Below are 26,459 nucleotides of genomic sequence, written 5' to 3' on the forward strand. Positions count from 1 at the left end.
TTGCCTCCCAAACAGCCCAATACATTCAGTATCCACAGAATGCTGAACGTCAGCTGGAAAAGAATAGAAATGAAGCCCCCGCCGGCCCGGCCCGCTTTAAGCTCCTTAAAGCTTGTTATATAGCGTCCTGAGCAGGAGCACTTCTGTTACGGCAGGGATGGGGCACCAGTGCCCCCTACCCACAATATGCTGGTATCCTCCAACACCCCCTAGCCAGCATGGTCCGTGATCAAGAGGACTGGCGCCGGTTCCTGATCCCTGCACTAGGAGACGAGTGGGTGGACATTGCAAAACAAACCGCGTTGCACCAGTCTCCCTTGTACAATTGCAGCATATGCAACTCTTATGCTTTGAGACGGAGCGGATCTGCTCGATCTGCGATTGGTCTTTCCCGGCCGCGGGGAAGAAAGTGGGGGGGGGCGTGTTTTCTTCAACGTCTTGGGGTTATTTTGTGTGTGTTTTCTTTCAATCGACATCTCCGCTCTCAACTTCCCGTACTGAACTCGAGGGTGGGGAGGGAATAGGAGGAGCGCCGGAACGCCTAGTTCCTTCTCATTGGCTGTGAGGCAGCCGGTGAGAAGCTGATTGGCTAGCCGTCCCCCCTTTTATATAGGCCCTTTGGCACCGCGCGCGCCGCCTCAGCTGACAGGCTCCGGCGGTCGGAGGAAGCTCGAGAGGGGAGAGAGCCGTTTTGTTTGTCTCGAGGCGGCGGCGGCGGCGGGACTGGGACTCTGATCGCTTTCGCGGCTCGCTCCTCCGAGGAGGGGCATGAGCTGAGGCGATGATGCGGCCGGCCGGCTCGAGGCGGGGTCGGAGGAAGCGGCTCCTCCCGGACGGGGCTGCCTTCCCCTCGCTGGCCCTTCTCTTCCTGCTGCTCTTCTGCTCGCCTCACGGCGCCTGCTGCCTGCCCCGCAGAGGAAAGAGCTCCCCCGGCCCCCCGGTCGTGCTGGGTAAGGACTGGCCGGGGGGCGGAGTCCGTGTCGGGGTCGGAGAGAAAAAAACGGGCACCTGTGAGGAAAGGTTGCCAGGGCTACAGATCCCCCCACATGGTTGGGACGAGAAGTTTCCGTGGGGTTTGGGGAGGGGGGAAGGCACCCTTCAACTTCAAAAGCCCCCTGGCTATTCATGGGCTCAGGGTGGGGCGGCGATGTGGAGAGTCGTGGGCGAAGGGGGATGTGGGGAGCCTGGAGGTCACCCTCAAGCCCAGAGAGGAAGCAGTAAGTTCTGCTTTATTGGGTGGGGGAAGATATACTGGCTTATTCTGTTCATGCCTTATGTTTGCACTTGATTTTCTTTTTTTAATTAACGTGGGCTAAGGTGGCGCTGTGGGTTAAACCACAGAGCCTAGGGTTTGCCGATCAGAAGGTCGGCGGTTTGAATCCCCACGACGGGGTGAGTTCCCGTTGCTCAGTCCCTGCTCCTGCCAACCTAGCAGTTTGAAAGCATGTCAAAGTGCAAGTAGATAAATAGGTACCACTCTGGTGGGAAGGTAAATGGTGTTTCCATGCACTGCTCTGGTTCGCCAGAAGGGGCTTACTCATGCTGGCCACATGACCCGGAAGCTGTACGCCGGCTTCCTCGGCCAACAAAGCGAGATGAGCGCCGCAACCCCAGAGTCGTCCGAGACTGGACTTAATGCTCAGGGGTCCCTTTACCTTTATCTAACAGGTTAATTGTGGCCGAAAGTCTCATGGATCCCAACTCCCCGCTGCATCATAAGCCCAAGCGCACAGTGACCTGCGTTTTGGACTTTTAAGAGTGAAGGGGTGAGAGGAGGGCTTGGAACATCCTGGAATTGCATGTATTTTAGGATGAAAGCTATGGGGACTAGGGAGCCTGGGGAGAAGCTTTGGGAGGAGGCAGTAAGCTCTGTGGCTGTAGGTAGAAGGTCCCCAGCAATTCCAGGTAGGGTTTGGAAAGCCAGCTGCCACCACAACCACCTTAGGTGTAGGTAGTCTTGAACTAGATGGACTAATGGTCTGACATGGGATTAAAACCACCAAACATGATGGATTTTAAAGGCTGAGTTAGTCTAGATTGGAAATGCACACATTTTAGTTCTTCAGTGTTCTCACTTGGAGAAACCAATTGCTTGATGCTATCCCAGGCAGGCATGTGTAGGGGGCAGGCAGATGAGTTCACTTGTGCAGGGGATTGGAGGGTTAACTGGCCTGCAGTCCGCCAGGGGCCTGCCAGACTTATGCTGCCATCATATCCAGAATGCCCAGTGCCTCCAAGCCAAACGGGATCTTAAGCAACTAACTACTTTGAACGCAGAAAGTCCTAGATTCAATCCCTGACATCTCCAGATAGCACTGGAAATGTTCCCTGACTGACCCTGTAGAAAGCTGCTGCCATTCAGTGTTGACAGTACTGAGCTAGATGGACCAGTGGTCTGACATTGCATAAGGCAGCTTCCTACATTCCACCCTGCATCCTCACTAGCACTTAGTCTAACAGCTATGTACCACTGTGATAATGTTAACTTTAACCTCCTTCCTGCCAAATGTGGTTTGTATCCAAGTAAATGAAAATCATTGGACTTAAGTTAGTAATGTACATTGATTTCAGTGTCTACTCTGTGTGGCCTAACAGGATACAGCCTAGACTAAATGGATAAATAACACAGGAGGTGTTGTAGTCCTATGCAGGTTACTGGTGTTTTTCTTCATTTGATTCTTCAGATATTTGGCTTAAGCGACATTTATTTATTTTTGGCGACATTTATTTTTAACAAACATTTACAACAGTGATGCCAACCCTGATACCAAAAACTATGGCTTTTCTTATGCTGCGGGATAAAACCAGTAGTGAACCTATAACCCTAACATCCCACTGCTTGGAACCCTTCACATATTTACCAGGGAATAAGTGTCTTTAATATCTATGGGATTTATTCCTAAGAACAGTGTTAGAAGAGCTGTGTGCAAGGAAGGTGCCAGTATTCCATGAGAAAGCATGTGGGGTGGCAGTTCATCTGGTAAAGATTCTACCAATAGTAGAAGCACCAGGAAGGAGGAATTTTGTGTTTCTTAGTATTTTATGAACTGTTGAATTTATAGAATTACTCCGTTTTATACAATATACTCTGGGGGCAGGGGTGGGAGCAAAAAGGGAATCAGAAGCCACTGAGAGATCAAGTAATACTAGCCAGCATAGGTCTCTGTTAAATAAGCTCAATTCAGTTAATATAAAGTCCATGGATTTCACCAAACTGTGTTCTTCACATACACAAATGGTTGTAGTTTTATAAGTAGAAAATACACACATCTAAAAGCGTATACTCTGTTTATTTTGGCATTAGGAAACCTTGCCTGTTGACTAGATCTTGACCCGCTTCAAAATGAAACATAATCTTATTTATAGTACTTCAGTTATTTGTGCAGAGCAGAATGACAGATTAAATGTAGGCAGTGTTCTGACTACTGCAGAATTTAATCATGCAGGTATGTGTTCACAGAATAGAAACAATAAATAGCTCTTTAAACTGTTGCATTGCGATCAGCCAAAAGCAGAGGTTAGCTGTTATAGTGTCATTGAGACAAAGGCTGATTATCTTTTAATAATTTTCACTATTGTTTAAAACGATATGTCATATTGAGAGACCTGATTAACAGAATCAAATAATGAAATGAATTTACATGTGTGAATTTCTGAGGTCGTGGAGTGGCAAACAGTTTGCCTATGTGTCTCTTTATGGAGATGAGCCTTTACCAGCTTCTTCTTCTTCTTACTTGTTTTCCACAAAGGCTAAACAATGTGCTTTGACATTTAATCCAGGGCTGGCATCAACTGAGATAAAGCGACCAGTGAAATACCTGCAGATCTAATATCAGGCTTCAGTCACATGAGAAATAAATGAGTTAAAATAAGTCATGTGCTAGACAGATGCTCACTATGGGGCTTTAATGCAGCTGCTAATAAATCCAATATGGGCAAGCAGATGGTAATTAACATATCTTGTTTATATGAAGATTCAAATAATATAAACAACACCCTGGTCCTTTGTTTATGGGAGCATTAATTTCCTATTTCTGTCAGAATTGGGAACACACCAGTTACTAATTTTTTTGTCTTCCCATGACGGACTGATCTCGGATGCAATACAATCAACTCACAACTTATGAACCTGCACAATCGCAGCTTTATGTGCCTGGTGGCTGGCCAGCATGCAGATCACAGCTCACAGAATAATAGAGTTGGAAGGGACCCTGAAGATCATCTGTGTCCAATCCCCTGCAATTAAACGGACACAAGGTGGAGAGTTTAAACGCTCTTTCTGTGCTGGGTTTTCCCATGATGAAGAGAGCTTTTAAGCTCTTTGCCTTGCTTACTGAGCTCTGGGAAGATCTCGCACAGGCTCTGGGAGCCACCCGGCGCCTGTGTGAGAGCCTTTCAGAGACCAGTAAGCAAGACACAGCTTAAAAGCTTTCTGCGTTGCATGAGGGACAAGGGCCACTCTGCATGCCAGCTCCAGAAAAGTAGAGATGGTCATGCAGGTGGGGTTAGTAAACTGTTTCCCTAAATCTAAGCCATTTACTATTTACAAGTTTTGTGCTGCAAAACACCTGTGAAATGAAAAACATCAGCAACAAAAAATCCCACAAAATCTATAGATTCTTGCAGTTGAGCTGTTTTTTTCCCTTTTGTCCATTGTTAACTTGTTGGGGTAAAGAAATATTCCATGTGGTTTTCCAAGCCGAACCTTCCTCCCAAAAAGCAACAAAACCCAGTCAAGGGAAACAGATAATAGTCCTACTTCTGACACATCACACATGGCTTCATTTTGGGACATTTTACCGCACTGACATATTTAAATTGACTTGGATAGAAAAAATGTTTTGTTATCCCAAGTCAGTTTGGGAATTGCTGTGGGGGGTGGGGACGACGACAAAAAAAACCTACCACCACCTACCCCAGAAAGCTGTCTGTGTCTCTTTTTTAATTGTCTTGGTTAGTTCCTATATGCATAGGTCAAATAGGGTTGTACAAGCATCAATTAGGGATGAGTAGTTAATGGGCTACTTAAAAAGCAAACGAAACCAACAGCAATCCTCTTAATATTTTGCTTCTTTCCTCACTCTAGGGGTTTCCAGATGCTTAACTGGTGAATTTCAAAAGATGAAAGTAAAAGTAAATTGGCCTTTGGACTGTGGTCAAAGATCTGCCTGCTCATACTGCAAGAGACTGCATAATTAGTGTTCGTTTTTTGGGTTCCTGTTTTATCACTTATCTATAACCTACACATGCAAGTGCAATTTGTTCCTGTAGCAGGTTGCTTACATAAACAACCATGCCCATCTTGTATTAAGGAGTAGAGCCACATTCTTTTTTACTTGGTGATTGCTTCTTGGCCACCACCGTTCTCTTGAATAATTGTAATCTCTTTACTTGACTTAGTAGGATAAGAAGCTTTCTGTGATCCACTTGGTCTGCTCTACCTTCTTTGAAATTAAATCATTGCCTCTCAAACTGGCAGTTAGCCATGGAGGTAGTTGCAGGTGGAGGTACAGAACATGCATTGTGGCACCTTGTTAGGAAGATTAATTTCAGTGATAGTTATTATTGACTGATTGCCCCATGATTTAATGTATAGCCACAGCACATTTGTGGTGGCTAAAGTGTTGCTAACTTTTAGTATGAGATGCTGAGCATCATTTTGTAGTGGACAATCTTGTTACCACCACCAGTTCCATTTCATACATGTCCTTGGAATAGATTCACTTTTGCATTTTAAAAACAATATAATTTACCCACACTTCATGTAGTTTGCACAGGAGAATAGTAAGTTAGGCTGTGCTCCAGTGATACTGCGTACCGGAACTGTAGCTTCCTTCTTCCATATGCTTCCTTACTGTTGTACTTTTCATTGACTTTTAAGCACTTTTCTTGATGTTGTGCAATATTCACATTATTTTCAGACTTTCTACCGTTAGGAAGCACTATCCATACCAACTTGTCTGCCAAGTAATGTATAAGTTTGGCAAAAGGTTCTGGATCACATTCTAGGGGCTCATACTTTCTCATTGCAAGCTCCTGCATTGCCCTGTGCAGGAACCAGTAGAAGAAAAGCAAGTAAGATCTTTAGCTTTCTGTTGCAACAGTGTCCCCACCCCTTCCTCTGCTGCAAGGAGGTAAGAACCCAGAACAAAGGTGTGTAACAGCTTTTAAAGGCTTTAGAAATTTCCCGATCCCTTAGCCCAGAGGTTAAGGGACCATTTCAACCTTTTTGAGTCCACAGCTCCCTTGACCAACTACATTCTTTCTGCGGCACCCCAGTGGGGCTCAGGAGTCTGGATATGTCACCTCTTCCCTCAGAGCTGGCAGCCTTTCACCCTTTATCTAACATCCTCCCTTGTGGAGTGTTTCCTCAGCCTTCTCTCCACTCCCCTCTCCTTGGGAGACCTCTAGGTAGCCACAGCTGCTGCCGCTGGTCTCTGATTCTTTTCACTGGTCTCTGACTGCCTGTTCAACTCCCAGAACCATTTTACAACCAAGGGGTGACTTCCGATTGGCTGCAGGAGCTTCCTGCACTCAGTTGGAAGCCGCGGAAGCAGCGTCGGATGTTCGGCTTCCAAAAAACGTTCGCAAACTGGAACACTCACTTCTGGATTTGTGGCGTTCAGGAGCCAAAACATCCAAGTACCAAGGCATTCAAGAACCAAGGTCTGACTGTACAAGCATCAGTCTACAATAGAAATTTGAGAGCCTGGCTTGTCTCCTGTTTATCAAAATATTGTACCTGATAATGCTTGCTGACTGCATTATCCTGACCAGTCTTGGCTGTTTTTTGAAATGGTAAATAACCTAGTTTCTGAAACCATTGTTACAGACCTCCCCTATTTATACACAAAATATGCTCTTTTGACAGATTTTGAAGGATATGTAAGTGAATAGAAATACGTGGAGAGATTTTTCCAAGATACTTCTATTGCAGAAGAAATATTTGAGGTCATTAAGAGAGTCAAGATGAGTTTGGCATTGCTGTGTGTACTCAGATGAAGTGTATTTATTTTTTCAGGGAATATTTCCTAATTTTGAAAGGTGAAAGATTTGTTTTCTGTGGAGTGGGACCTGCTATGTGTGTGCACCTTAATATTATTATAATATAGTTACAGTTGAAAGCAGGGAGGACCTATTCTCAGGCAATGTGCTAGTTGTTGTATCAAACTGTATCAGGAACTTGACCTCAAGAATATCTGCTTTTAATTTTCTTTTAATTTTTGTCACAGGGCAGCATGCTTGGACATAGTGTTTTTTAGTTATAAAGGAAAATGCCTGACAGGCAAGTACCGTATTTCAGATTTTTGAATACAGTGCCAAGCTTTGTAGCAGCTGGAAATAAAAGCTTACTTCAGCACATTAGTGCATAATCTATGTAGATCCAGATCCAGTTTGATACCATTCATTTGAAACAATACTATTTTCAGTCTATAACTCCTGCTACAAATTATACTAACTGACGCAAGCTTTGCTCTTGGGTAAGCAAGTAGGTTGGAATCGTATCAAGGGTAGTGTATTTATAAACATTCAGAAGGATCTCTTTGCTCATTCTGCTATGTACTACTTATTTAAAGGAACTTCAGTGCTTTTAAGCAAACCGTTCAGCTTTGTTATGTTTCTTTTCATTTACATTAATTCCTGAGGGGGGTTTAAGCAAGTACATTTTAGGATCAGAGTTGGTTTGCTGAATCACTTACTAAGGGTTTGAATTAACTTTTTGCTAAAATTCTTAGGAACATAAAGGCCAAACTACACGTGACAGCAATGCAACACAATCCACAGTTGGCTGTGTAGAATTCCTAGGAAGCCAGCCAATGATCAAGTTTTAATATGATGTGGGCCAGATGGGGATGGGGTACTTAACCTTTCCCTCCCCAGCTTCATTTCAGCTGTTTTTAACTTTGAGGTTTAGATTGCTACTGCAAGATGAAACACTGAGAACAAGTGGTTAGAATGTGGGGTTGAGAGCACAGGAAGGGCTCAGCACTCACTTGACATTTCTGTGCTTTAAATCATGCAAATACTATAACAATTGATCAGCGATCTGCTTTAGACTCTGGTCTGTCACTGTCCGATGTAGTTTGGCCCTAAACAAAGCTATTTGGGTATTCATTTTCTTAAGCTCCTACTCCATTGTTTGACTCAGGTTGGCAGCTGGGTGTCTGTGGCAGGGTTTGTTTACTCATGCACTCTTCAGTGGAATCTGCACATCATGTGACTGCCCTTCTAGTCCTAATTATAACATAGAAGCTTCTTGCAAAATAAACAACCCTGAATCGTAAGTGGTTTTATAAACTCTTCATCTTGTTCAACAGTTACGGGAGACTTTTCCATGACTCCTGGGAAACAGAAGCTGCAAAAATAAAGAGTCCTGTTTCTTGGAATTAGAGGTGAAAACTTGAGAACTGCCCACCATGAAGAAAACATGCTCAAATCCATGTTATAACAGGCAGAGGGAGGGTGAACCAAGTTCTAAATCCCCAGCCAGTTTCCAAGTGTAAATATTTAAGAAATTTAACTGTACCAGATTTTTAAATGCCTAATGAATGGTAGCTCCATCCATCCTCCCACACCTATTTATGTCAATTCTTCTTTCAGCTCCTTGAAACTAGTTTTGGTTTATATAGTTTCTATTTAGGTGGGAAAACCTTCAAAATTGCAACATTGGAAAGAAAATGTTTTTGCTAGGGTGGTAATTCTGTATCTAGCTTTTTGTTGTCTGCTCTAAGAATAGTACTATTAGTAAATACATGAGATGCATTTGATTGTGTCTTTCAGCCCTGGATAGATATCTGAGTCAAAGCAGCAAACAGAGATAGGGAAAGCAGTCTAAGTGCCTGGCGCGTGATCTTGTCTAGATAATACAGGATGAGACCTTGAAAATGTTTTTAGGAGAAGGTTGCCTTGCAGGTTGGCTAGTCAGCATCCATTGATGCATATGTCAGGTGGTGGGCGGTGAAGAGATACTTAAGGCATATTTGCCCTGGCGACTTTCCAGAAGCTTCAGGAACCACAGACTACAGCAGCCTAACTTCTGACATGGCTTGAGTTGCTGGGAGCTCTTGCACCTGCCAGACATGAACTAGGAGTGATTTGTGGAACATGTTAACAAAGAATTTTTTTAAAAAAATGTGTGGGTTTTTTTGTAAAATAGCTGGTGAAAAGTAAATGAAGAGAAAAAAGTGTTAGCTCATTTAATGGAGTTATCATAGTCTTGATGGAAATGCAAACTAATATTGAAGAAGTGCCTATTTAGCAGCTATTTACAGGAAACAAGCATATTTCCTTACATTAAGTCCTATGTGATTGAAGTTCCTGTATTCATTTTCAGTATTAAGTGAATAATCAGTTTTGAGGGAAGTGTCTGTAATGGTGTATATACAAAGCAATGCCAAATACACTTGTCCATGCAATTTTCATTCAACCTAATTTCAGAAGCAATTGAGATGATAAAATATATCACATTGTGCTGAGAAAAGAAACTGATTTTCATGACTGTTGAATTCCATTCTCCATAAATTCTATCCAATCTGACATGAATGATGCTTGCTTTGGGCAATGTAAATGTTTGCTGATGAAAGAGATGGGGCATGAGGAGGAGGGACTGTCTTGCATATGCAGAAGTGCCTTTAACATTTTTTTATAGAATTGATTTTGTTTTTATGTTGTGTAGTTTTGTGTATTTATACTGTAAACCGCTCTGTGATCTTGGGTGAAGGGTGATATACCGTATACATTTAATTAATATAATGAATGAATAAATAATTGTGAATCTTTATTGCATTCTTCCTTTCCTTCAGGTCAGAAATAGTATAAAAGTAGCATAAAGCACAGTTGATGTGTATAATAGTGGAAAATATAAAGCAAACAAAAATTGCGATAAATAAGCTGACAAATCGGTTTTGTGTAATGTAGGTGGGAGGTTCCATGAAAGGACTCTCGGTTACAAAATCTTCTAATAATTTTGAAGGCACTTTTTTCCTTGCATAGTTAAAAATGCATAGTGTGCTAAAATAGTTTGAAACAGTCAATTAAACTCCCATTTGTTGAGATAACAAGTTTCTCCCCCACCAAACATACCGTAATCTGAACTCAGAAGTATTTACATTTCTTAGAATATCAAGCATCACAAGAGTGCAATAATTCTTACAGGTCAGCTGACAGGCTTGGAGACTGAGTAATTTCCAGGCTAATTTACAATAGTGCTGAGGCCATTTCTCCACAGAGCTCCGATTGCTTTACAAAGTGTAGCATTTTTAAAGTAATAAAACCTCAATGCATTTTAAAACCCAGTGTAGCTTTGGGGTGGGAATAAAAATGCCTGAGCAAAACCACAGCACTTGATGTAACTCTTCCCTTCCTTTTACCATTACAGTGCCGGGAGATTTGGGTAACCAGTTAGAAGCAAAGTTGGACAAACCTTCTGTGGTGCACTACCTCTGCTCCAAGAAGACAGAAAGTTACTACACATTGTGGCTCAACTTAGAACTGCTGCTTCCTGTTATCATTGACTGTTGGATAGATAATATCAGGTGGGTCATAGCACTGTTAAAAGGACTCGTATCTGTGTAAAAATGGGACTTAAATAATTTTATTCTTTTTTGAGTAGCAAGAAGTACCCAAATTGTATGAGATATAGGGACATTCAAGCTGAGATCCCAAACCACTCAGAAGGCAATGTGGGAAAGTCAGTGGGAACAGAATTCAAATCCTGGCTCAGCTATTATGTGTAGCAGCCAGAAAACTATCAAGTCTGTATGCAGTTTGTCACTTTTGAGGAACACATGTCCACAGCAGGAAACTACAGTAATTGGCAGCAGGTTTAGGCTACAATCAAACAGTGCAAAATATGTGTACGTGCCATGGATTCACAATTTCCCATTGCAGTATAGGAAATGTGATTGTGTGTGAAACAGAGAATCATTTAGTTCCACCCTTGTCCCTCTGGAACAATTTTCATGGTGATTCCCTGCCAGTTACTCACATGGTTTGTGTTCTAAATTTTGTTAGCAAAGACTGTGGCTTGATATGCTGTAGGAATTGAGCCAGCATTCGAAAAGGTGGTAGTTTGAAATTGGCAGGAATCCATTCATGAAATACTACTTGCATACATAAAAGTTCAAATAGCTGTTGAATCATAGAATTGTAGAGTTGGAAGGGACCCCAAGCATCATCTAGTCCAACCCCCTGCTGTCCACTTAAAGCTCAGTTAAAGCATCCATGACAGATGACCATCCCACCTCTGATTAGAAAGCTCCAAAGAAGGAGAGTCTGCCCCTTCAGAGGGAGTCTATTCCACTGTCAAACAGCTCTTACTGTCGGAAAGTTCTTCCTCATGTTTAGTCAGAATCTCCTTTCTTGTAACTTGAAGCCTTTGGTTCGGGTCCTGTCCTCTTAAGCACAAGAAAACAAGTTTGCTCTGTCTTCCATGTGACCACATGAATAAACTGTTATCCTTGAATTTGCTTGTTACTCAACTTGCATTATGCCTTTTTAACACTTCATTGCTTTCTTGTATTGCGCATCAGTATGTTAACTATGAGTTAATGATAAATTAAATGGTTCCTTGGACCCAGAGGTCTCTTAAAGAGCAAACACTACAAATGCTATATTACATCCATTTTCTTATTGACACAAGTCTGTAGACCTCATGTTACTAAGGCATTGGTTAACATTTCTCCACTTACCTGCCAGAACAGTCAAAGCAGAATGATTAATTACCTTATTTGCTTATGACAAAAACATATGTCCAGCACTCAAGTTGAGGACATTAGCCAAAATCATCAGGTGCATTTTAAGGCCAACTGCTGGAACTCATCTACATTACAGGGAGTGGAAGAAGGGAGAACTCTAGGAAGAGGGATACTGTATAGCAGCAAGAACAAGGCCAACCAATTGTTTGCAATTATTAGACTGGGCTGCTTCAGATAGTACCTAGCAGCTAAGTGGATATTGTTCTTATGCTATATTAAGTCTGTCTGAGAAGCTTTGTTGAAATAACCTACTTAAAGTTGTCTTACCAGTCTCTTAACCCTTTTTGCTAAAACTCTACTTATAGCTGGCTATATTAGTAAAGAAAGCTTATCTCTTCCCTCTAGACCTGAAGTCTAGAGCAGTGTTTCCCAACCTTGGGCCTCCAGATGTTTTTGGCCTACAACTCCCATCATCCCTAGCTAGCAAGACCAGTGGTCAGGGATGATGGGAATTGTAGTTCAAAAACAGCTGGAGGCACAAGGTTGGGAAACACTGGTCTAGAGTATGCTGCAGATTGGACTTAACACCTTACTGGTTTAATTAGTGTATGTTTGTGTGCATCAGAAAACAAGTTTTCAAAGTCCATTTGTTGTGCACCTTTTCTGTACCAGATAATTCAAATGTATAGACTCCCATTCAAATATTTTCCCTAGGCTAGTATACAATCGAACAAGTGGATCCACTGGGCCACCAGATGGGGTGGATATCAAAGTCCCTGGATTTGGACAGACTTTCTCCTTGGAATTCCTTGACCCTAGTAAAAGAAGTGTTGGTATGTATTTTTCACCTAATCTGATCTCATTTGGACTCTTGGCAGTGGTAGTGTCAAGTCTCAAATATGCATGCATGAAACATACTGGCAAAATAGTTCCTTCCCCTAAATGTCCTTGGACAAAAACCAGAATAATTCCAGAGATGGAGAATAGTTCCTGAGATTTATTCTCTGTCTGCCTTTGTTTGAATTTTATGGAAAGAGCTCACACTTGTCTGATTGGAAGGCTGGGAAAAGAACTAATCTGTATTGTACATAGGCCCAAGCATGTAATTTAGGAAGGGATATAGGAAGCTGCCATGTACTGAGTCAGGATTTTTCTAGGGTTTCAGACAAGTGTCTCTCCTAGCCCTACCTGAATATGATGAGCTATGGCTGTTCCCAACTTGCCTATGTACATATTACCATCTGTAGTGCAGTCTATTTGATTTAGAATGCTTCTTCCTTGTAGTAAATGTAACATTCAAGTCTGATATCAGAAACAGAAATAACAATGCCCCAATGGTGCCAGGGTTATTTAGATGGCATTTCTTGCCCTCACCCTTGGTGTTAACTTTCAGCCTTCACTTCCTTGGCAACAGAGTGGAAATGTGCTCAGCCCATGATAGAGGCAACCATGTTAAACTATGTTAGTTATGGAAACACAGTTCAGTACTCTGCCAGCTGCTAAGGTCAGTACCATCTCACCTGGTATTAGAAGGTCAGAGAAAATTTAAGTGGAACAAAACCATACCGCGTCAAAGGTGAACTGACAGCCATCTCTGAGTGCTCATTTCCAACAGCTGTGATCATATAGGTTCTTTAGGTTCTTCCTGTGGTCATGTACCCTCAAAGATGAAAACATAGAGCAAATTGACCACTCAAGAATGAACAGTTGTTGGAACATCTTGTCCCAGATGGCTTGAAAATGAATGTCATCTCCAGATTATGATTTCAGAATTGTTGATGAACGTAACTGACACTGTAATTGTTTATAACTGAAGAATGATCAATTTGAACAAATTAACTGATAACATGTTGTAACCAATATGGGAGTTGGCTTAAAAAGGCCCTGAAATTTTAACGTTACATAAAGGGCAGTGTTAATTGGGCCTGCGGTATCGTTGCAATTCAGTTTCTTCTTTTGGCCATAGGTACCTACTTCTATACACTGGTGCAGACTCTGGTGGACTTGGGCTATCAACGGGATGAAGATATTAGAGGCGCTCCCTATGATTGGCGGAAGGCACCAAGTAAATAAATCTTCATCTATCGGGTTTTGGGTTACAGAGCAGAATGAACTGTGGCTCATGCAAACACACAATTTGTGGTAATCAAGTTTTTCCAAGGCTTACAAGTTCAACCTATTTAGCCCCTGATGCAACTGAATGTCACCCGATAGTTAAATAGTTACAGGGTTGTTTAACAACAAGTCTTGGTGACCTTTCTACTTCATACAGCCAAGATTGTGCAACAAGCCAAATTGTTACTGAAGAGCTGTGCTGAAATCCTGGAGGGTAGATGTTGATACAGGGTGTTGTTAAAGTTACCCACCATCCATGCAAATCAGTGCTTTCTAATGAGGCCATTTCACATTTTCGGTTCCCGGTCATTGAGATGCAGAAGTCACGTGGTGTACATGCATGTGTGAACAAAATCATTCTCTTTGCAGCCTGTGTCAGATTATACAATCAAGACACACTTTCTTTTAACTTAGACTCATAGAAACAAACAAACCTGAGAGACTTTTGTCTTGAATGTTGGGGAGCTAGTCTGAAAGGTTTAGGGAATTGTGGGCAATGGGGGAAAAACCTATCCAAAACAGTGCACATGATCTTCTACAGCTTTCAGTTCAGTGTTAAATGTTTTAAATAAAATGACAATAGAGATACTTAATAAGTTCATTCAGTTAATGGGATAAATTATCTGCCTTCCTCCTTCTAGATGAGAATGCAGACTATTTTGTGGCCCTCCGGAAGCTGATAGAGATAATGTATGAAGAATATGATCAACCAGTGGTTTTAATTGCCCATAGCATGGGGAATATGTATGTACTCTACTTCCTCAGCCATCAGCCTCAAGACTGGAAAGACAAATACATAAGGGACTTCATTTCACTTGGTGCCCCATGGGGAGGAGTGGCAAAAACTCTACGTGTTCTAGCATCAGGTAAATGTCTCCAGCTTGCAGAGGGGGGGGTTCCATTAAAAGGGACAGGGGTTTGTGGTGCAACTTGAACATGCTTAGCTACATCTAGATGTACTACTGTAATAAATAACGACAGTCTTCATCCTAAAACCAGCTTTTGGTTGAAGAGAGCCAGCCCGAAACAGGCATTGGAGGACAATCAATCTTTGAATTTCCAGGATGATTGGATTCTATAATTGTGGGAAGTTACTGATGGTCTTAAGTACTGATGTTGTTCAAAGCCAACTCCTGCCTAATTTTAAAGATAGGGAGGCAGAGTCCTTAGATAGCAGGTAATATATTTATCTGTTATGAAACCATCAAGCGATCTCTCAAGGTAAGTCTTTAGATTACATGAAGTTATTTATATTGTATGACAGTTTTATACGGCAGTAGTTTTCCTTGGATTATGCCATCTTTGGCATCAAATATTTTTACTGTTGCCCTCCATGTCAGGGCTTGAAGAGTACAACCTAATAAGTGTAAAATGATAACATTCAAACTATACTTTAGTTTTGGTCTGTGTCATGAGTTTATAACTACTGGATTATGAGTTTATGTGACAACATGTAATCACTAACCAGATAATACTTTTAATGCCTCAGGTGACAATAATCGGATCCCTGTCATCAGCTCCCTTAAGATCAGAGGCCAGCAGAGATCTGCAGTGTCAACCAGCTGGTTGCTCCCTTACAACTACACCTGGTCTCCAGAGAAGATCCTTGTCAGCACTCCATTTGCTAACTATACTATTCAGGATTACCAAAAGTTTTATACAGACATTGGCTTTGAAGATGGCTGGCTCATGAGAACAGAGACCGAATCCTTGGTCTACAATATGATTCCTCCAGGGGTGCGCATACACTGTCTTTATGGTACTGGGGTGGAGACCCCAGAGTCATTCTTCTATGACACCTTTCCAGACAAGGATCCTAAGATCTTTTATGGTGATGGTGATGGAACAGTGAATTTGCGAAGTGCCTTGCAGTGTCAGAAGTGGGTGGGCCAGCAGAAACAGAATGTGACACTCTATGAGCTTCCAGGGAGTGAGCACATTGAAATGCTCTATGATGCCAATACAATTTCCTACGTAAAAAAAATTCTCTTTGGTTCATGACACAATGCATAATACCCTCTTCTGACATGACACTTGAAGGGCCTTTTAAGGCAGGGAGGAAGAATGGCTATTTTGGACAACCCTATTTAAAGCCTGCTTGACTTGTTTGGGCCTTGTTGGAAATGTTGCTGTCAATTAATGATCACTTGTCTCTTTGATTAGTGCTCATAACACACTGTGGTGTCCTACATACAAAAGCTCATTCCAGCTGTATTTAGTGCAATCCCAGTGCCCATCTTTGTGAAGAATGTGCTGCGCTTGTTCTCTGGGATGTGGGGAAGGGCATAGATGAGCTGTAATATAAAGAAAAGAACAATAACATAACCTTTTCTGAAGGGTCACAAGTACTGGGTCATTGTTGCCAGCTGGGAAGCTAGTATTAAGTGAAGTCCCAGCAGCAGCTATTTGGTTTTATTTACGTTGGTGACATCCAGCCAGATGAGTATTGTTCATGAAGAAGATACAGTATGTCTCTGAGCTCCTGATAAGATTTTCTAGCACAAGCTGTACCCTTTAGCTTGATCCTTGCTGGAGCAAGGTGGTCAATGGCTGAAGACAGCAAGGTTTTCTTTACTGCTGTAACTTGGATATTTCCAGTTGGCTGTAGATCTAAGAATTGACAGAGTAGATATTAAGGAGATGGTCTCTGTTTTGTTGTAATCAGTTGGCTGTCTCTAGAGTACTTGCCAACCTTTGTTCAGAAGCCAGTGCTGTGACAAGTGCTATTTTAGCCAGATGCCTTCCTTCCATGATCTGGAGTGTCTAAAACACAGGCTGCCTTCCAGCAACGCTTAGCACTGTAGAGCAAAATAACAGCCTAAACTGTTCTTGTTACTGGAGACTTCTTAAAGATGGAACTGATAGTAAAGCTAACTCTTCCCAGAAATTTTGGTATTGTAACTTGGTTGTCATGTTCCGTTGGAGTCTCCTTTTCTTGTACTGTAATCCTCTTCCAAATTCTATTTCCTTGTCCCCTATGGAAGATCAAGCCTTGCACCATAGAACAAAATGGCATGGGGCAAAGCTGCTCATGTTCCTGATTCAGGAGTGTAATGTGCAACCATAATTGCAGGAAGTGCCTGTAAAAAAAGCACCAACCTTCATCTGAGGCAGTGCTGGGCAGACTGCAAAAAAAGAGAGGCTCAGCTGACCCCATAATTGCCTGTTAGCTGCTGGGTTGGTCATCTACTGACAATCCCTCCTTCTAGAGCAAATGGTTTAGTATTCATTCCTGCTGTCCTGCCCACCCAGATAACAGCTTGTGACCATCTCCTCAGTTAACTAACCAGCATAAGTGTCTAGCCAACATGGCACGACCAAACTCTCCTGCCTTGAGCTCAGTATACGTTTGGGATACAAGCTGCTGCATCGTTATCTATGTCTGGTTAGTCCCTGTGTTGAAACTTCAAAAGCACCCAAAAGGGAGCGGTACATCAATTGTTGATGTCATAAGGGACACTTGTAATAGGGGGCTGACTTGAGATTTGTGCCAAATACTCCAGTTTGAGAGTAAGAGTGACCTGGAAATCTGAATTTTGTTCTGAGGAACTTGCACTGAGCCTGACCTCTTAGTAAGCAAGTGCACAGAGCGACAGATGTGGACACGTTTACCATTCGTATTTTTCTAATCTTCAGACTTTTTCCTAACTAGACAACGAGATCACACAGAATCTGCAGTGGTAGCTTACAGTCTGCAAGTATATTTTTCTGTTACTGGTATGGTGTAACATTTTTATATAGTTGCTGTCAAGCTTTTAGGCTTTCTAGATTGTGTATTGCTACATTGTAGTAGTTTTAGCATAATATTGGTCCTCCAAGAAACAAAATATTTATCAAAGTATTTATTGCCTTATGGAATGTGCAATGCTGTTCATCCAATTTCCTGTTTTTCAGTAATGCCAGTAACCATTTTAAACAAGGCCACTGGTGATCACTGTGGGCATGGCAATAACATAACCTCTGAAAGGTTCCAGCAGACATTGTTCTATGCCTTGCACTCTGAGAGTGCCTCCTCAAGCCATGTCTTTGAATTGTCAGCTTCAGTCTGCTTCTCTTTGTTCTGTAGCTGCAAGTTTCATTTGGGAATGCTTCTGATTGCAAATCTGACTTGCTAAACTGACGCTATACTTAATTATAGCTCTAAGATTGGTTCCACCTTGTCTGTTGCTCCCCATCCTACCCATATCAATCTTCTGGCCTCAAGGTACCATTATGCTTGGTGCCATGCAGATGGCTGCTCCATGTGGGTGACACTGGGTTCCTTTTCCCTGCCGAGTTATTTCTTACTATTTGGCCTCACACATTCACAGGGAAATCCACATTCAGCACAACATCACTTTCATGGAACATTCTGAAGGCTAGGGCTTGCCTTAATGGTCTGTTTAGGACTGTTACAGCAGAGAACAGGAAATGAGTGTGACAGATCTCCAGAGACTTGCTAACTTACACTTCATATAGAGCTATCCATACATATGGCGCTTAACAGTGCAACAGAAGCAAAAGCACAGGTCTCTGATTCCTGAGTAGGATCCAATTTAAATCACGACACGGGGGGTGCCAGGTTGGGGGAGTGTTAGAGGTGAAGGTAACAAGAATGTGTTGATTTACTTGTGTTTAGGCTTAGTTTTAGTTGGGGATGAGGACTAAGGGGTTAAACCAAAGGCCACATGTATATTCAGAGTGCACTCCTACTGTATGTGTGCCTTCCATGTTTTGGCCTTGCATCATATTGTCCAGCTGTAGCTGGTAACTGGCATCTGTTGCTGTGACTTCCAGCCCCATTCTTATGTGCCCTGTAATACTTCTGTCCCACCTGCATTTCATTCTTAATACATAGTGCAATCAAAATGTCACCTCTTCATTTCTCCCTTCTCATCTGTCCCGATCAGTTTCATACACCTGCCTCCCGTCGTTGATTCCAGGACATTGGTGGTTTATTTATCAATGCTTGTGCCAGCTGCCTGCTGTAAAATTAAATATGGCCAAGCATCATTAGCAGTCCCACTGGGGCTTCTTCTGGTTATATAACAGTCTTGCTCTTCTATATTTGGCTTTGTATCGTATTGTGGCTTTTTTGTTATGTTTTTATCCTTTAACTGATAACAGAATGGGAAAAGCTATATTGGGTTAGATCTTGCCATTTATAGCCACCATTTAACATTGTGAATGATGGTTATTCATAAATTCAGTGGTGAAGTACTGATTGAACTGGAGCTTCCTGTAGATCATAGCCAGGGAGCCACAAATTGTGCAATTAATTTCCTGAAGCTCACATTTTTCAAACAACGATGTGTCTGTGTCCTTCTTTCAAACTGCTTTTGAAACTAGAGTTTTAAAGCATTCTATTTGTCTTGGGAATCAACAATTCAAAGTCAAATTTTCACTGGGCATGACGATCCTAAAATGTGTCTTTGGGTTCTGGTTGCTGCTGTCAGTCTGTGAAAGCACATGAGAGACACGTTCTCCAACAGCTTGCCTCTTCATGCTATCTCTTTGTATCCCCAATTATTACAAATATGTTCATTTTTCATGTCCCTGCAACTTTGCTCCCCAAAACCAAAATACGTTTTAAGGACCAAATGCACTACAACTGATATGTAGAGAGTGCTGGATGGAACTTCAACTGCTTAAAATATAGATAGATAGATGGATAGATGCTGCTGCTGCAAGGTTTTAGGGCTACTATGTGATTCTGCTAGAAAGAGTAGATTTCACCATTGAGCAATAAGTGAAACGGAGTTTGCAGGCCAAAGTCAAGAATTCTAGCCATGAAGCTAGTTTGTGGAGTAAATAGTGTTTGAGGTGTTCAAAAATTCAGGGACTGCGCAATTACTTTGCTGTTCTCTGTTTAACAGTATTTAATATAGAACACTGCCTGGGAAGGCCTGTTGTTTTTCTATACACCTTCCTCTTTGTGTGAATGAGTTCAGTAGATTTCTGACAATTTGATTATCATACTTTGATAACATAATAAAGTGAATCAAATGCTAAATGTTTCCTGTGCCTCTCTTTTGTGCTTTTTAAACACAGAATATTTAACAGCAACCATCTGCTCTACAGCATACAGTTTATAGACCTTGCCCAGACAAATTGAGGTTGAATCCTGACAAGACAGAAGTACTGTTTTTGGGGGACAGGGAGCGGGTGGGTGTGGGGAATTCCCTGTTCCTGAATGGGGTAACTGTGCCCCTGAAGGACCAGGTGCGCAGCCTGGGAGTCATTTTGGACTCACAGCTGTCCATGGAGGTGCAGGTTAACTCTGTGTCCAGGGCAGCTGTCTACCAGCTCCACCTGGTACGCAGGCTAAGACCCTACCTGCCCGTGGACTGTCTTGCCAGAGTGGTGCATGCTCTAGTTATCTCCCGCTTGGACTACTGCAACACGCTCGACGTGGGGCTACCTTTGAAGGTGACCCAGAAACTGTAATTAATCCAGAATGCGGCAGCTAGACTGGTGATTGGGAGTGGCCGCCGGGACCACATAACACTGGTTCTGAGAGATTTGCATTGGTTCCCAGCAAGTTTCCTTTTTTTTTTTTAATATAATTTTTATTAGGTTTATAATATACAAAATTCAAATTCCAAATACATGTTTCCATAAATCTAATGGACTCCCCCCATCTTCCGGACACTGCATTCTCTGTAAAACCAAAACCTCAGCAATTTGTTGACTTATTTTAAACATAATAATATATCTTCCATTTTATCGTGATATCTGGTCTCTAAACATTTCAATCCAAATCCATTAATTTTTAGTTTCAACACAATAAAATTATTTCATTACACCACTTCTGTCTTGTTGTGCCTTATTTACCAATTCAAAGATTTACCGATACTGAAGCTATAATTTCCTAGAGAGAAGCATTTTTTAACATTCATACAACTTATAATGCTTTTTCAAATAGTCCTTAAATTTTTCCCAAACTTCCTCCGTTTCTTCTTCTCCCGAGTCTCGAATTCTGCCAGTCATTTCAGCCAGTTCCATATAATCCATCAGCTGCGTCTGCCATTCTTCCAATGTGGGTAGATTTTGTGTCTTCCAGTGCTTTGCCATCAAGATCCTTGCTGCTGTAGTGGCGTACATAAAGAAAGTTCTATCTTTCTTAGCCACCCTCTGGTCTACCATGCCCAGGAGGAAGGCCTCCGGTTTCTTGGGTAAGGTGAGTCTAAGCACCTTTTTTAGTTCATTATGTATCATCTCCCAGAAGGCCTTCACCTTCGGGCAGGTCCACCAGAGGTGTAGAAATGTCCCTTCCTCCTCTTTACATTTCCAACATTTATTGTCAGACAGGTGATATATCTTTGCAAGCTTGACTGGGGTCATGTACCACCGGTATGTCATTTTCATAATATTTTCCTTCAAGGCACTACATGCCGTGAATTTCATTCCGGTGTTCCATAACCTTTCCCAGTCTTCAAACATAATGTTGTGCCCCAAGTCCTGCGCCCACTTTATCATGGAGGATTTAACAATCTCATCCTGTGTATTCCATTTAAGCAGCAAGTTGTACATTCTCGAAATTAACTTAGATTTTGGCTCAAGCAACTCTGTCTCTAGTTTCGATTTTTCCTCCTGGAAACCCACTTTTTTGTCCGCTTTAAAAACTTCCTGGATTTGAGCATAATGCAACCAATCTCGCACCTTGTTTTTTAACTTTTCCATACTCTGCAACCTCCATTTATCTCCAATTTTTTCAATTATTTCCCAATATTTAGGCCAATGGGCCTCCATATTGAGTCTTTTACGTGCTTTGGCCTCCATCGGTGAGAGCCACCTCGGAGTTTTACTCTCCAATAAGTCTTTATATTTTGACCAGACCATAAAAATTGCCCTTCTGACAATATGGTTTTTGAACGATTTATGAACTTTAACCTTGTCGTACCACAAATATGCATGCCACCCAAAAGCATTATCAAATCCCTCCAGGTCGAGGACATCGGTGTTCTCCAACAAAATCCAATCCTTCAACCAGCAGAGGGCTGCAGATTCATAATATAACTTCAAGTCCGGCAGGGCAAACCCCCCTCTTTCTTTCGCATCTGTTAGTATGGTTCCCAGCAAGTTTCCAAGCACGATTCAAAGTGTTGGTGCTGACCTTTAAAGCCCTAAACGGCCTCGGTCCTGTATACCTGAAGGAGCGTCTCCACCCCCCATCGTTCAGCCCGGACACTGAGATCCAGCGCCGAGGGCCTTCTGGCGGTTCCCTAATTGCAAGAAGTGAGGCTACAGGGAACCAGACAGAGGGCCTTCTCGGTAGTGGCGCCCGCCCTGTGGAACGCCCTCCCATCAGATGTCAAAGAGATAAACAACTACCTGACATTCAGAAGACATCTGAAGGCAGCCCTGTTCAGGGAAGTTTTTAATATGTAACGCTGTACTGTTTTTAACACTTGATTGGGAGCCGCCCAGAGTGGCTGGGGAAACTCAGCCAGATGGGCGGAGTATAAATAATAAATTATTATTATATAACAAAGAAGGGCACTTTAGGCGATGGACAATACCCAACTGGCAACTGGTTGGTTCACTCTTTACCTGTGCATGCTCTGAAGGCTCGTCATCAGGTTTATTCATGTGCCACTCTTCAAAATCATGCCCAAAGCAGCTCACAAAGACAGAGAACAGATTGACTTACAGGTACAACAAAGCCATACTAACAGAAACACAAGTTTAGGGAACATAATATGAAATGCACTCAATACAGCTGCAGCAGGAACAGTTCTTGCACTTGGAGTTAACCAGGGCTCTGCTTTCCTAAAGCAACTGAGAATGGGCCTGCTGGCACTAGGCCTTCCAAGACTCTCTGGACACATGATGAAGAAACTTTGCCGAAGCTAAGGAGGTTTGGGGTCAGTGTTTGGATGGGGGGGTCACCATGGACTTTTGTCATTATGATCTTGGAAGATGTTCAGTAGGGCTACTTCTGGGGTTAGCTCTAATATCTGTTTAGTTATTTTGCATATCTCTTGTAGGACTGCTGTCCAGAAGGGTTGAATTTTAGGGCATTCCCACCACATGTGGAGGTATGTGCCTTTGAAGGTGCAGCCTCTCCATCATCTTGGTGAGGTTCCTAGGTGTATCAACGCCAGTTTCTGTGATGTTAAGTACCACCTACAGGTGAATTTCTGAGTGAGTTCCCTTTTTTGGGGTGATATGGAATTAAAGGGAGGTTTAGACCACATTCAAGTCCATTGGGTGGGGTTAATTTCATAGCTTATGTCGTGCTCCCATTGTTCTTTGATTGTGTCAAGGGGGTTTGTGGGATTTTGGAGCAGTATTTTATATATTGTGGATACCATCCCTTTGCTGTGTCCCTCTGCTGTCAGGAGAAGGTTTTCAAAGACTGCCAAGGGCCTAGTAGCTGCTGATTTTACTGCTGGATTGTTTAAGAAGGCATGTAGTTGACCGTGTGTTAGCCCAAGGTATTTGGGTGTCCCCTACTTTGTCTTGTATTTCTTGTGTTGGTATGGGGTTGTTGTTTTTGTAGTAGTATTTTAGACAGTGTAGGCCATTGGCTTACCAAGTTTTAAGGTGTGTGTTGGAATAGTGGGTGATAGGCCAGGGGGGGTTAGTGGAGATGGGTTTGCCTACTTTCCCCTTCAATGCTTTAAGCATGGACAGTGTGAACCTGTTCAGTGTTGTGGGGATTTTCTTTGTTTTGGAGAAATGGGGATGCTGTTTTGGGGATGTTTTCGATGGTGTCTCTCTCCAAGTGGACTCATTGTTTCGTCTCATCATCTAGAATATACTGGATTATGTGATGTACTTTGTTGGCGATGCAATATGATTCTCAGAGCTCCACTTGGCCATCAGTGGGGTGCTCCCAGTTCCGGCGGGGTTGAGGCCGCTGGGGAGGCTGGGGTCTCTGCGTAGCCTCCCTGGTTGTTACATTGAGCGCCCCTGGTTCCCCACTGACAACGGCGTTGGCAGTGTGGGGCCAGCCAGGTAGTGCAGTTGATGCTGGTGGTTCGCAGGAAACTCTGTGAAGCTGTGGTGCTTGCCATCTTGCCTTGCCGGAATTCCGTCAAATGCCACTGCACCCTTTTGTTGGAGGACAGAGTTGTGGGTGCCACGTGGCCTGTTCTGTACCCCCATAATTATCTTGCTGCCCTTTGATGCAGCTGGGGAAACTTTTTCCCCTGGAAGGCCACATTCTATACTGGGAAACCTCCAAGGGTTGCATGCCAGTGGAGGGTGGGACCAGATACAGAAGTGACCAAAGCAACAAAAGAGAGTTTTGCCTGGTTTCTATGCATACCTCTATTATCCATCCTGGCAAGCCAGATACATTATCAGAGTTCAAGGTCACATTAAAACTAGCGGGGGGTGAGGGACAGGACTTGGTGGGGTAGAGACTCATAGAGGGGCTGCATTTGGCCCCTAGGCCTGAGGTTTCCCACCACTGCAGCGGAGGATACTTTTCCATTGCCAGTATTGTAATAGGATTCACTTGCCAGTTTAGTCAGCTTTCGTATGAGGAATCGGGGGGCAGGTGTGGCATATTGTCCTTTGCTATAGGCTGTGAAATGTCTTGGGCTGGCCTTGGACACTGTTTTAGGTTTGCTTTGACTGTTGGTTTACCAGGCTTTGAGGTGGCAGTTTGCGAAATAGGACCCCTGCTTTCCAGCATTTTAGTAGGTGCTGCTGATCTCGTTCAGGAGGAGTCTGCAAGATAGCTGCTGAGTTTCTCCCCACTTCACACTTTTAACTCTTTGGGTTAATCGTCTCATAAAACACTTCTTTCTCTGGCCAGGAATTGAGGGAAAGAAGCCATTTTTCTCATTTCTGATGCCCCTCCTATGCATTTTACATAAGCACCTTACAGTGTAGGCCAGGATCTGTTTGGTTCTTTGTCCAAGGTGTTCCAGAGCCGAGGTGCACATGACACATATTTGGAACAGAGTGTGATCATTTTCAGCAGCTGAGGGCTTGCTAAATCCATTGGTGAGACAACAGCTGTGTCCTCTGCCTTTCCAGGAAAAAGTGGTCACCTGAGCCTTGTTTCTGCAGAGATTGGGCAACCCTTCTGAGCTGCGTCATGTGCAAGAGCACCTGATCCCTCACTGTTCTGAAGAGAACCTTGCTCAGCTCCTGTCAGCTTTGCCCTCACAATCCGTTTAAAAGGTGCTCTCAGAATGTTTCCCAATGCCTAACAAATCCCTGTCTCCTCTCCCCATTCTCTTGTCTTATCCCTGCATTGAGATAATGAAGCTGTGCCTGTCTACCTGGTCCTGTGCATGGAACCAGTAACATTTCAGAGAAAGCTACCTTGGGGGTCCCGGCTTCCTGCATCTCCAGGTAACACTCGGAATGCCCCACCTGAAACCCCAGATACCTGGTGCTAGTCAGTGCAGACAATACTGAATTAGATGGGCCAATGTTCGGATTCAATGCAAGGGAGCTTTCTATGCTGACACACCAGTGTATCTTTCGCCCTGGGTAGCAAAATATATTGGACTGGCTCTGAGCTGACAGCACTTTCCCTACTGTATCTCCCTCCTTCATGTAAAATGGACTGCTGGGAAGAGCAAAGAGGTGGCATTGAACAGAGCAATCCAACCTCTCTTGGAGGGACCTGATCGGAATGATAGATACAAACGTTTCTGACTTGTGAAGGTTGGATAGCTGAAATAAGTTTGCTTCTGTGGCCAGTAGGGGGCAGTGTTTCACTTGAAATGCTTGAATCTTGGAGATCTCCTCCTGGGTGATGTGGTGGTTTTTCCATCCCTGGCTCTACAGGTGAAAGAGTGATGAAAGACTTCAGGGTGAAGAGCAACGCTGCTAATATTATTTATATTGTACCTACATCCAAACGCTGTGCAGGGGGAATGATGCAAGTGAGGCTGCCCAGGAACAGCCGGGCTGAAGATGGGGAAGAAATTCTATTCAATCCAGCATTTAAAGCTGAATTGATCAAATTTGCACCTTCTGCAACAATATGAAAATAGAAACACAGCCATCCTTAGAAATTTGCACTTCTCCAAATTTTGCAATGCGGTTCTCCATCTCAACAATGTTTGCAAAAATGCATGTATAAAAATGAATATATTTATGGAAATAGCAAATAAACATGCATTATATTAGGTCACATTGTTTGCAAAAAATGCACATTAGTCAAAACTACATACAAAAATGTGTTTATTAGTAGATGCCCTAAAATGCTGAATAATTTTTCAGGTGGATTTTTTTTTAAATGCAAATTGTTGCAGAAATGTAGAGAACTAAATTTAGTGGAAAGAATGAGAAACCAAAAGAAGTGAAATTTACAGGTCCTTCCATCCCTAGCCAGGGCAGAATTATCAGCTTCCAGGTGTTTCTTAAAGGTGGAAAGTGAATGGGCTACCTGGTAGAAGGAAATGGACTGACAGGTGGAAAGAAATGATAGATCTGGAAGGGTCCTAAGAGGGCATTTAGTCCAACCTGAACTCAATGCAGAAGTCAGCATGGGAGATATGAATGTAAGAAAATAAAATTCCTGACAGATGCCCATTGAGTGTTGGCTTAAACATCTCCAGGGAAGCACAGCTCACCACCTCCTTAAGCAGACAGTTTCACTGTCAAGCAGCTCTTACTGCTGGGAAGTTTCTTCTTATGTTTAGAGGAAATCAGATGTTCAGTATATCTCAAAGGTTTGTGGAGCTTTAAAACAAA

General features: G+C 42.7%; 1 protein-coding gene across 1 annotated transcript; it reads left to right on the plus strand.

Moving 5' to 3' along the window:
- Positions 1-626: 626 nt before the first annotated feature.
- On the plus strand, positions 627-19,803 carry PLA2G15 (phospholipase A2 group XV). The gene is made up of 6 exons (XM_081920380.1): positions 627-950; positions 10,379-10,535; positions 12,411-12,529; positions 13,663-13,761; positions 14,453-14,677; positions 15,301-19,803. The coding sequence occupies exons 1-6, from the start codon at positions 782-784 to the stop codon at positions 15,810-15,812; spliced, it is 1,281 nt and encodes a 426-aa protein (XP_081776506.1). The 5' UTR covers positions 627-781; the 3' UTR covers positions 15,813-19,803.
- Positions 19,804-26,459: the final 6,656 nt, after the last annotated feature.

The sequence above is a fragment of the Podarcis melisellensis genome, assembly GCF_964234715.1.
Source record: "Podarcis melisellensis genome assembly, chromosome: 8".
Taxonomy (NCBI): domain Eukaryota; kingdom Metazoa; phylum Chordata; class Lepidosauria; order Squamata; family Lacertidae; genus Podarcis; species Podarcis melisellensis.